Raw genomic sequence first — 12,210 nt, 5'->3', positions numbered from 1 at the left:
ACATACAAAGCAGAGGACTCTTACTTTCAGGGGCAGATTCAGTTAGCCCAGTAGCGGATCTTGCCACGGGCAAGCAGGACTTTTGCCCGGGGCGCCGCCTTCCGGAGGGCACCGCACCATGGCAAGATCCACTACTGCTGTGCCCCCCGCTGCCCGCTGTGCCCCCCGCTGCCTGCTGTGTCCCCCTGCGAAGGGAACTAGACGCTACGCGTCTAGTTTCCCTTCGTGGAGAAGACCTTTTCTGTGCGGTGCGCGATGACGTCATCGCACAACGCACAGCATTTCAGCGGCGCTACTTTACTGTACAGGGGGCGTAACTGACCACGCCCCCTGTAAGAAGCCACGCCCCTATTTACCACCCAGGGCGCAAAAAGTGCTAGAACTGGCCCTGAGTTAGCCACAGGTTGAGCCATGCTCCTGGGGGTAAAGATCAGTGCATCTTCTTAGATAGCAATCCATGCTCCTATCTACCCTTCTGTTAGCAAAGCATCCCTCCTTTTATCAGCTTTCAGGTTCCCATTTACTAATTCCAGCATAATGTTCTTTCATCCTCTTTTATTTTTATTTTTTTGTACTGTACTTAATAAACACCTCTGTGCATTCTATAAAAGAATGCTTAATATAAAATAATTTTATGTTATTATGTTTTTAGTCATCTGGCCCCTTCAAACAGTACTGTAGCCTACCATGTACCATGCACTCATATGATGGCTAAACATCTCCCAACTCCATGGGGGTCCATTCAGATGTGGTAAGAGTTGCTGCGTCCATAGCAAAGTACCGATTATCGGTACTTTGTACATGTGCAGGACCCTTTTGCGCACGCAGGACGGCATCAGACGGTCAGTGATTGACAGTCTGATGACATTTGGGAGCAGGGAGGGGTTGGCGATGGCCTCTATTTCTCCACATGGAGGCATGTCCCCGCCGATGCAGGGGAGGGAAGAGGCCAGGGTCTCCATCAGAGGTCAGAGATTTCTTGGCCTGTAGTTGGCAGCTGAGTCACACAGCCGGCCGATGGTGTCAGAGATGATTCGACAACGCATCCTAGGACACTGTTTGGATCAGTTATGCAGCAGGAGACATGACGCCCCCTGCTGCTTTATCATAGTAGTGCTATCACTGCTCCTTCTATGTTCTAGCAGAAATAGCACCTTCGTCCACTTCTGAAAGACCTCCCCCATGTATGTTCATCTTGCCTGCCATTTTATGTGGCACCCCTATAAGGGACTTTATGTGCCTATACAAAATTAGTATTGATTTATTATAACAATCCGTAAATGCATGGGATGCCCTGTACTATATGTGTGGTAATATTAGTGACTGTGGGTCAGATTAGAGAAAATATGCAACAATCGGAAACTTTAATTATTTCCAAAATTAGTCAACAAGGAAGAATAGTCAGGCTTACTAGAACAGACTAGTTAATAAGGAGCTAGGAGCAGCGCTAATTGACAAGCTAGACTACAGATGGAGTCACGCTAGTTGTGGCTCCGTCTGTGCCTGGGCGCGCCTAACGCCGAAAGGGCATCTCTGTCCGCCTGGAGACAGAGACGCTCAGAATGGGAACGTCTCTGTGCAGTCCCGGCATGACTAGGCGGACGGATCGCCTAGTCACGCCGGGAGTGCACGCCTGTGATGGAGCCGCCTCAGATGAGCATGTCTGCATCTATATATCACCCAGGGGATACCACTGAGGAAGATATAGCTTCTTTCTATCTATGAAGCACAGGCAACAAATTGTAAGAGAGCTTTCACTAATATTTATCAACACGTGCACAAACTCTAAAAGACTCATTGAACAAATTACTTGTGGTGGTTTACATGCATGCCCTAAAAGAGGTATAGGAGGAAAGTCTTTGCAAAACTTGCTGTTATTGCAACCGGCAAATGTTTTACAGTTAATTGCATGTTTAATATTGTTGTTTATTACTATGTTATGTTTAATATCAGTTTTAAATAATTTTCTAGTATAGTGCAAGGTGACCAGTTAGTTATTATAATATAGAAAATTAACCTTTGCCCTTACGGACAAATTTGCATAGTTAAGGATACTTTGCATCAAAGTATTCTTAACTATGCAAGTATGGATGGTGTAATGGTTAGCATTACTGCCTCACAGCACTGAGGTCATGGGTTCAATTCCCACCATGTCCCTAACTGTGCGGAGTTTGTATATTCTCCCCGTACTTGCGTGGGTTTCCTCTGGGTACTCCGGTTTCCTCCCACAATCCAAAAATATACTGGTAGGTTTATTGGCTCCCAACAAAATTAACCCTAGTGTGAATGTGTCTGTGTGTACATGTGGTAGGGAATATAGATTGTAAGCTCCACTGGGGCAGGGACTGATGTGAATGGGCAAAATATTCTCTGTAAAGCGCTGCGGAATATGTGTGCGCTATATAAATAACTGGTAATAATAATCAAAGATGAACTCTATTGCAAGAACCTGAGGCAGATCGAGAGACAACAGACTTTGGCCAGTTTCCAGAACAATAAATAACATTTTCTCTGTTTAAAGTGTAACTCTACATTCATTGTTGTTATATCAGGGCCAAAACTGGATTTTCGGCACCTGGGGCAAGGCAGTAATTTGGCGCCCCTTCACCTCATCCCTCATTAAAAAATAATAAAGAAAATTTAATAAAATAAAATAAAACAAATAAAAATAACAAATAATTGTTAAAAAAAAGTACAAAAAAACAAACCTACACTACACCGTAGCGCAATCTTATTCTCATTACACTGCACAGTAGTACCCCTCAATAACATTACACCGCCTCATAGGGAAGAGATGGAGAGAGAGAGATGGGATAGAGGAGAGAGAAAGAGAGAGGGGTGAGGGAGAGAGATGGAGGAGAGGGTGGGGGAGAAAGATAGTGGAGAGAGAGAGAATGAGGAGAGAGAAAGATGGGAGAGATTGGATAGAGAGAAAGGAGCTAGCGATGGGAAAGAGAGAGATGGGAGAGGGGGTGAGAAAGAGATGAGAGAGAGATGGGCGAGAGAGAGAGAGATGGGAGAGAGGAGAGAGATGGAGGAGAGGGAGAGAGAGAAGAGAAAGATGAGAGAGAGAAAGGAGATAGAGATAGGAGAGAGAGATGGGGAAGAGGGATGTGGGAGAGGGGTGAGGGAGAGAAATGGAGGAGAGAGAATGATGAGGAAGAAAGATAGAGGGAGAGAGAGAGAGAGAAGAGACAGGAGTAGGGAGAGGGGTGAGGAAGAGATGTGTGAGAGAGAGAGGGGTGTCAGAGAGAGAGAGAGAGAGGGGGGGGATGCAGCTGTTTAAACCATATGCTTCACGGTGTCTGCTCTGAGGACTGGGGGAGCAGGGGCTTCAGACTGGTCTTTAACTATTGTGGTATTTGCTAACAGTGTTCAGTTCTTTACTGAGTTATCCTCTGATGCTGATTACTATAGAGATCGGATCCTGTCTGGGTAGATGTTGGCAGTCTGAGTTCCAGAGAACCAGTCGCTGCACACCCCCTCCGCTTACAGAGACTCACCTGATGGCCTTCCTGCTGCTGTAGACTCTGTCCCTTCACCGGATTTCTTCTGTGGCACTCGTCCTCCGTGTCTTCGGCGCTAGTGCTTCACTTCCGGGTTCCCACATCACGTGACCGTTTATGCCAAGGGGTCTGTCCGTAGAGTCTAGGTGGATATGCAATGACCACTGAACGTGCTGTTAGTATAAACTAAGTTCAATGCGGGGCAGCAAGCCCTGGAGGCAGCTTGGGCACCACAGCAGCCACATCCCCTGCACTCTTGGTAGGCGATCACGAGTGGGGGAGCAGCTGGTCGATAGAGACGGGAAGCATTCTCGGCGCCCCTTCCTTCCGGCGCCCGGGGCATGTGACCCCTTAGCCGCCCCCTAGTTACGGCATTGTATGATTTATCTGACCTTGAGCACATCTGCTTATTCCTCCAATCTTCACTGAAGAATTTGAGACACAGTATAGAAATGAATCAGGCATAGTAATACCCCTTTCACATCTCCAATGCCGGATCCCACCCGGGAATTGGAAACGGGTCATTCCCAGGTGTGATCCGGCAAGGGAGCCTCTGTGCTGGCTTCCCGACCCAATATGCCGCGTCGGTTGCCATGGCGGCGGAGGCGTAGCCGACATGGGGGGTGCAGGCGGCGCTGGGAGATGAGCTCATCTCCACGCCACCACTCCCTATGTAGTAAATGGGTCCCGGGTTGCAATATGCTGGGTCGATACCGGGTTATTTTTGCTATGTAAAAGGGGTATAAGAAGAAAATTTAACTCCTTACAATAACAGGCTGTTACACTCATAGAACCTGATCAGATGCTGATCAGTATAGACAGTCTTTGTGTGACCATACAGTCTATGGAGTGATTTGTTACCAGCTAGGTCTAACACTGCCTAATCAGCGCTCATACTGGCAGTGTCTATAGGCACCTTAAGTTGTAACGCCTGCACTACAGTATACCATAGCTACAGGTGTGATCTGTTACAGTATCTGATAATAGAACTTCCCTTTCTGGATAATGCAGTCATTTATTATAGAACTGACTGCCTTTTGCTACAGCTTGATTATATTTCCCATTACAATATTCTCCAGGTTGTTTGCGTTACTTTGTACTAATGTTTTGCTAAATCATATCTAGTGTATTCACAGAGACGTTGCTGCCAGAAACGTGTTGGTGACACAGGGGCGCATTGCTAAGATCTGTGACTTCGGCCTGGCCAGGGACATTGAGAATGATAGCAACTATGTTGTCAAAGGCAATGTAAGTATTACATTTTTCATTGATCAGTTATAATAATAGCAACTGCACTCTTTTCTTTATGTTATAGCACTCCCTTTAATATCTTAGCACATTTATAGTGGGCCCTACCCCTACAAACAAAGGCCAGACAAGGGCCACAGCAAATACACAGCCCATCAAGCGATGTCACTAGCATCTGTTACATTAATAGGCAGAACATTGGTTCATCCAACATGGCTGCCTCGCTCCATTGTGTGTAGGTGAAGGGTCACTGCACAAATCTCATTGGGAAGCAGAAACACTTTGGTATTCTGCTGACATGGCACTGACAGTGGGGAAAGGCAAGCTTGTTATTTTCAGTGACTCGGAAAAACATACTTAGCGGGATTCAATTATTTTCACCCCTTTCCACACTCGTTCTGTTTCTGCCCTCAGGGACGTTGTATCATTATGTCAGCTCGCTACGCCCGGAGTAGTGAGGCACCCAACCCTTTACACAGCTAAACCTGATTACTATGGGCGCAATATGCACGTTAACGGAGATCATTTTAGAAAGGAAATTGGGCGTGATATATCATTTGAATCTCACCCACTGTATGTGAACAGACATACAGACTGTGGGTATACCGTTATATTCCCAACTGTCAGGATCCTGGCGATCAAAATCCAGACAAACATTGAAATGCTGATGGTCGGAATTCTGACCGCCGGCCAGTAACCCCACTTGGGTAGTGGTCCACTCCACCACCTGAGGAGGAATAGAACCTTGTCACCGGGCCCGTGAGGGGACATGATGAGCTCGAGGTCAGAATTCCGGCATCAGTATTTTGACTGCTGGAATCCCGTCAGTCGGGAAAACATACTGATTCCATACTGTGTCATCATTTATAGCCTACAATGTGTGGTGACAGAAACTTACTATAGTAAAGGCCACATCATTTTATTATCAATAAAACATTATCACACAGCCATCTGGTTCATTTCCCATTCAGCATGTTTCTGTAACCTCCAACTCAGAAGGGGGTACCCTGTATTGCATATAATGTGGATTTATCTTCAAGTCATCTTCAAAGCAAGAAAATCCAATCTGTTTTGTAATGTTATATAGATGGTATATGACAAAATAAAATTAAATAATATGAGCTAAAATAAAATGAGGTACTAAATTATCTTTTAGCAGAAAACCACAAATATGTTATGCTTGCTCTTGTAGGGATACTACACGGTGGATGACAGAGTCAGCCCAGCCTGTCACAAACACCAATTGGCCTTAGTTTTTGAGTGGCAGTTTGGGCTGACTGACACATCCTCTTCCCAATATCAGTTTTATGGAATATTAAAGTTATTCTATAAGCTCAGTTCATTATGATTAAATACAAGTAGTGTTGTTTTTCAATTAAGCAAAAGTAAATAACTTAGACTTAGACTTGATTTTATTGAGCAGAATATACAACCATTGAAATGAGCACAAGAAAAATGGCATCTAGAGGTAATCTTATTTTACATGAACAATTTATGTCTTCAGGCTCGCCTGCCGGTTAAGTGGATGGCCCCAGAAAGCATTTTTGACTGTATCTACACAGTGCAGAGTGATGTTTGGTCCTATGGTATCCTTCTGTGGGAGATGTTCTCTCTTGGTAAGCATATATCATCCAGAGTGTGTATTGGCTTTGTAGCAATAAGTAGGAATTTACTTGTTCAAAGAAACGTTTTTTATTTATTTATAAGTCCTTCATGTCATGATCTTCCAGATATCTCCACATTTAAAGTAGGACAGGGTAAAATGTAGCGAATCAGATAATCTGGATATTCACAGCAGTACAGAATATCTGAGGGTATATATTTTTAACACATTTTACACTCCGCTTTACAGAGAATATCAATCCCTGTCCCAGTAGAGTTTACAATCGATACTCCCGACCATTTGTATACAAATAGCTTCCAGAGTTATTTTTTTCTCAGAAAACAATGAACTTACCAGCATGTTTTTGGAGGAAACCAGAGCACCCGAAGGAAAGCCAAGGATAACGTACAAACTCCACACAGATAGGGCTCAGGCTGGAATCAAACCCATGACCACAGTGATGTGAGCCAGCAAAGCTAACCATTGGACCACCTTGCTGTCTAGCAAATGAGTATGATGATCATGTGGAAGGCAGTCCGACTCAGATACAGGCCATGTTTCCTAGAATGTACTAGCTAGAATCTGGTGGAGTGCTATGTGCAACAGCTCCACTTTTCCTTTTCTAGTAAACCCATTCCTCTGTTTCATGTACAAGAAGGCAGGCTAACCTTCATTACCATTAGTAATGCTACCAATAAATATACTGAAGAGCACTGGTACAAGTACAGATCCCGTGGTACACAGAGGATTAACTTACCCACTCTGAATACACTTCACATACCGCAACTCGCTGTTATCTATCCTTCAGTCAATGACTTATCCATAAAACCACCATTGAATATTCTAAAGTATTCAGCAGTCTTAAATGTAGGCCAGTGTCAAAGTCCTTACTAACATCTAGATATGCTACATCTATGCTTCACCTTGATCTTAACTGTAATCACCCAGTAAAGTTGCCAACTCTTCTATACTTGTGATAAGGGATTACACTTCCTCCTTCGCTGTCTTCTTGAATTACTCCTGATAGTGGCTAGTGGTTGAATAATTATGGTGTTACCAGACCCTCTTTAAGCTATTTTGGCTATATCCTGTCTGGCTCCATTCACTTGTACACCTTCAGTTTTGAGTACTTCTCCTCTTTGAGTGGACTTGTGTCTGTTTATTTAGCCATGGTTCTTCCATTCTCCAACGTCTGTGAATACTGAGCAAAAGAAGGTTTTTAGGTGATTTGCAGTACCATTGACTGCCTCAACAAGACCCTCTCCCACTGTCCTTAATCTTTCTGTTCCTCAAATTTTTCTTTTGTCACATATATCTAAAAATAAGATTTTAAACCTACCGGTAAATCTTTTTCTCCTCGTCCGTAGAGGATGCTGGGGACTCTGTAAGGACCATGGGGTATAGACGGGCTCCGCAGGAGACATGGGCACTATAAATAACTTTAGATGGGTGTGCACTGGCTCCTCCCTCTATGCCCCTCCTCCAGACCTCAGTTAGAGAAACTGTGCCCAGTGGAGACGGACAGTACGAGGAAAGAATTTTTGTTAATCTAAGGGCAAGATTCATACCAGCCCACACCATCCACCAGAGCCGGCCCTAGCTATAGGCAGACTAGGCAATTGCCTAGGGCATCTGCCTTTACCTAGTTGCCGATTTAGCTATCATTTGGTAGTGAGGGGGGGGCGCCCGCTGTTCGGCGCTGTCGGCGTCTCTGCTCTTCCATTAGAGCAGAGCTGCCTGCGGTAGCGCCGGAGGATGGAGCGGGTGAGGGCAAAAAATGTACCTGGTTGTGCGTGCAGCGTTTAACTGTGTTACGGCGCCGGCGCAGCGGCGCTACTCAGGGGCAGTGTGGGTATTCCAGCAGCGTCTGCTGCCTGGCTGCCCCTTACAAAGATGGCCGCCGCTCGGGAGAAGGGCTGCTGCGCATGTCCGGCCGCAGCAGCTCCTCCTCCCATGGTCCTTAGCGGAGTCAGTAAGACTCCAGGCACTGCGCCATCAATGTAGTTGGAAGGCCGAAGGGACTCAAGGGAGCGGCTAATTCCACCCTGACACCACCACCGCAAAGCAGCAAAAGTACAGCTGCTGAAAGTAAGGCAGTAATTAATTCAGTGTCCACTCTGTAATTTTGCCTATATATATATATATATATATATTTTTTTTATATATATATATATATATATATATATATATTTATATATATATACTGTACATACATAATATATATTATACAAATATATATTTATATATATATATATATATATATATATATATTTATTTATTTATTTTTCTCAATTTACTGGCACTTTGCTGAGGTGCCATCCTAAGGCCTGTGAACATGTGAACAGGGTGGTCTTCAGTATGCCGGCGGTCGGGGTCCCAGCGACCAGCATACCGGCGCCGGGAGCCTGACAGCCGGCATACAGACAGGTATTTTCCCTCGTGGGGTCCACGACCCCCCTGGAGGGAGAATAAAATAGTGCGGCGCGCGTAGCGTGCCACCGTGCCCGTAGTGTGGCGAGCGCAGCGAGCCCGCAAGGGGCTCATTTGCGCTCGCCAGGGCCGTAACTACCTAAGGGCCAGCGGTGCATGGCACACAGCGCAAAATCACTGTGGGCGCAGGACCGCTGCCAGAAACTGTGGGGTCGTGACTACCACCACTAGCTGCAGCGCTGGCAGCCGCAGCAGTGACCGGTGAGGTATGCCTGGCCCCTTCTCCCGCAATGACCGCGATATGTTGTTCCTTTAGTGATCAGCGATATTCTACCACCAGCGCTGCAGCTGCCCGCTTCTCATACCCGGCTTCAGCTGCCCGTAGCCCCGCCCACTTAACTCCTTGTGACCCCCCGCAATGTCTGCTGTATGTAGATTACAGCAGCTGGAAGTAAGAGAGTGCTTCCCATGCGCTCAGATCACCGTCCCTCCTGCGCTGCCCATCTTGCTGTGTGTGAAGAGGGACTTCCAGGGGACAGAACAGATGCTGGCAGCTGAAGTAAGTAGTGCAATACACACACTCTCTCTCTTTGCATACACACACACAAACACTATTTGCACACATATTCTGTACACGCACTCTCTCACTCCTCTACCTAGCTAACATATAAGGGGCTTTTCTATGGTGTAACACGAATAAGGTAACAGACAGACGCGGCTGCGCTGTGTAATGTGACCGACGGAAGCTACTGTACGGTGTATTGTGACCGACAGATGGTACTGTATGGTGTAATGTGACCGACAGATGGTACTGTGCGGTGTAATATGATCGTTGGATGCTACTGAATGTAAGCTACCACGAGCAGGGCTCTCTTCCCTCATGTGCTTATACTTTTCTTACTTTAATAATCCTCAACTGCCCAAATCCCGCAGTTTTGTGGCCACCTGTAACTTATCTCTGTCATTTACTAGTGTAGCTATGTTTATTTACCCTGTACTTGTCCTATATTGTCTTCAACTGTAAGTCACTGTTTTCCTGTTTTGATTATTTGTTTTTGTACTCTGTAATTGGGCGCTGCAGAACCCTTGTGGCGCCATATAAATAAAGGATAATAATAATAATAAATACTGTGCGGTGTAACGTGACCGACAGATGCTACTGTGGGTTGTAATGTGATCGTTGGACGCTACTGTGTGGTGTAATGTGACCGACGGATGGTACTGTGTGGTGTAATGTGACTGACGGATGCTAATGTGCATGGTAATGTGAATGACGTATTCTGCTGTGTGGCGTAATATGAATTGATACAATTCTATGGCCATGCCCCGTCCCCATAAAACCACATCCCTATATATTTGGCGCACGCCTGTGGCACGCACTGCCCTATTTTAATTGTGGGGGGGAAGGGGGCACCAATTCTCTTTTTGGCACAGGGCACCAAAAGTCTAGTTACTGCTCTGGCCTGCCTTATGTGTAAAAAAAGGGGGATTGCCTGCCATAATGTGTAAAAAGTGGGACTCTGCTGCTTAATGTGTAAAAAGCCATGCCCCTATATATTTGGCGTACACTGGCCTTGTTTTGTATATATATGGGGGGGGGGGGGCGCCGATGCTGTTTCTTGCACACAGCGCTAAAATGTCTAGTCACGGCACTGGCGCTCGCCAAACTGTCGGTAAGCCGGCGGCCGGCCTCCCGGCGCCGGTATGCTGGTCGCCGGGAGGCCGGCCGCCGGCAGATCGTAGTGAACCCTGTAAACCTATGTATATCGGCGGCAATGAGGCGGAACTCATCAGAATTCTGTAAACATAAAATTTGCGTCCTTTAATCCTACGTTTCAGGCTTGCGCCCGTTGTCAGGGACGAGTATCGTAGCAAGTCTGGTGAGTGTCGCCTTATTGCCGACGATATATATTTATTAGATATATATATTATAAATACATATTATGTGTATATAAAATATATACATATATATAATATACATGGCAAAGCACACTCCAGTGGTACTGTTATAATAGTCAACGTTTCAGATGTCTTCTATTCATACATATTTTGTCAGAACCTGACGAAAGATGTATGAATAAAAGATATATAAAATGTTGACTGTGTATATATATATATATATATATATATATATATGTATATATATATATATATATACCCCAATAGTGCATGAACCGGCACTCCAATCAGCTGGTCGTTATCTGCTCTGGTGCCTCCAGGGTACTGTGTGGTATAGGCTAGTAGAAATCACTGCGGCACTTAGAGTCTTTCCACATAAAAACGTGTATTAAACATATCACGCCATACCACGCGGTATGTTTAATACACGTTTTTATATGGAAATACTCAGAGTGCTGCAGTGATTTCTACTAGCATATATATATATATATATATATGTATATGTGTGTGTGTGTGTAAAATATATATAATATACTTCCAAAGGTCCGGTTCTCCCTGTAATACATCAATACTGCAGCAGGTGCCCATAGAAAACAAGATAATATCATACAAAGGTACAGCACTCCTGGTGACTCAATAATATAACACGCTGGCATAGTGGTATGGCAACGATTCAGTGCCCTTTAGTGTACAGAATTATAATATATATATATATATATATATATATATATATATTTTTTTTTTTTTTTTTTTGAGTCACCAGAAGTCACCAGAAGTGCTATACCTTTGGATGAGAGAGATATAATATATATATATATATATATATATATTTCTCTGACGTCCTAGTGGATGCTGGGAACTCCGTAAGGACCATGGGGAATAGACGGGCTCCGCAGGAGACTGGGCACTCTAAAAGAAAGATTAGGTACTATCTGGTGTGCACTGGCTCCTCCCTCTATGCCCCTCCTCCAGACCTCAGCTAGATATGTGGAAGGTCTTAACCGACAGTGTCAACTCCTTACATAAAAGGTTCGATGACGCAGCAGCCTTGGGACAGCCGGGGTCTCAGCCCGCGCCTGCCCAGGCGACTCAGAAGCCGTCAGGGGCTCATAAACGCCCGCTAGCTCTGATGGTAGACACAGATGTCGACACGGAGTCTGACTCCAGTGTAGATGAGGATGAGACAAATGTACAGTCTACAAAAGCCATTCGATGCATGATTACTGCAATGAAAGATGTATTGCACATTTCTGATATTAACCCGGTTACCACCAAGAGGGGTATTATGTTTGGGGAGAAAAAGCAGCCAGTGACTTTTCCCCCATCTGATGAATTAAATGATTTGTGTGAAGAAGCGTGGAGTTCCCCTGATAAGAAACTAGTGATTTCTAAGAGGTTACTGATGGCGTACCCTTTCCCGCCAACGGATAGGTTACGTTGGGAAACATCCCCTAGGGTGGACAAGGCGCTAACACGCTTATCTAAAAGGGTGGCACTGCCGTCTCAGGATACGGCCGCCCTAAA

At 45.1% G+C, this 12,210-nt stretch overlaps 1 protein-coding gene and 1 long non-coding RNA gene across 3 annotated transcripts in view; one reads left to right on the top strand and one right to left on the bottom strand.

Annotated features, from left to right (window-relative positions):
• Positions 1-12,210, bottom strand: part of LOC134933376 (uncharacterized) — a 78,066-nt gene that overhangs the window by 18,823 nt on the left and 47,033 nt on the right. Inside the window, exon 3 of one of the 2 annotated variants that reach the window (XR_010179683.1) lies at positions 6,145-7,558. The exons of the other annotated variant lie outside the window; for it this stretch is intronic. This is a non-coding gene — a long non-coding RNA (uncharacterized LOC134933376). Of the gene's footprint in view, positions 1-6,144; positions 7,559-12,210 lie in introns of those variants that run through there. 2 annotated transcript variants of the gene reach the window in all.
• CSF1R (colony stimulating factor 1 receptor) overlaps positions 1-12,210 on the top strand; it is a 222,467-nt gene that overhangs the window by 182,521 nt on the left and 27,736 nt on the right. The window contains exons 17-18 of the mRNA XM_063928516.1: positions 4,632-4,754; positions 6,259-6,370. Of these exons, the coding sequence (XP_063784586.1) occupies positions 4,632-4,754; positions 6,259-6,370 (235 nt within the window). The remainder of the gene's footprint in view (positions 1-4,631; positions 4,755-6,258; positions 6,371-12,210) is intronic.

Source organism: Pseudophryne corroboree, chromosome 6, assembly GCF_028390025.1.
Source record: "Pseudophryne corroboree isolate aPseCor3 chromosome 6, aPseCor3.hap2, whole genome shotgun sequence".
Lineage (NCBI taxonomy): Eukaryota > Metazoa > Chordata > Amphibia > Anura > Myobatrachidae > Pseudophryne > Pseudophryne corroboree.
This window is presented reverse-complemented; position numbering and strand designations above follow the sequence as displayed.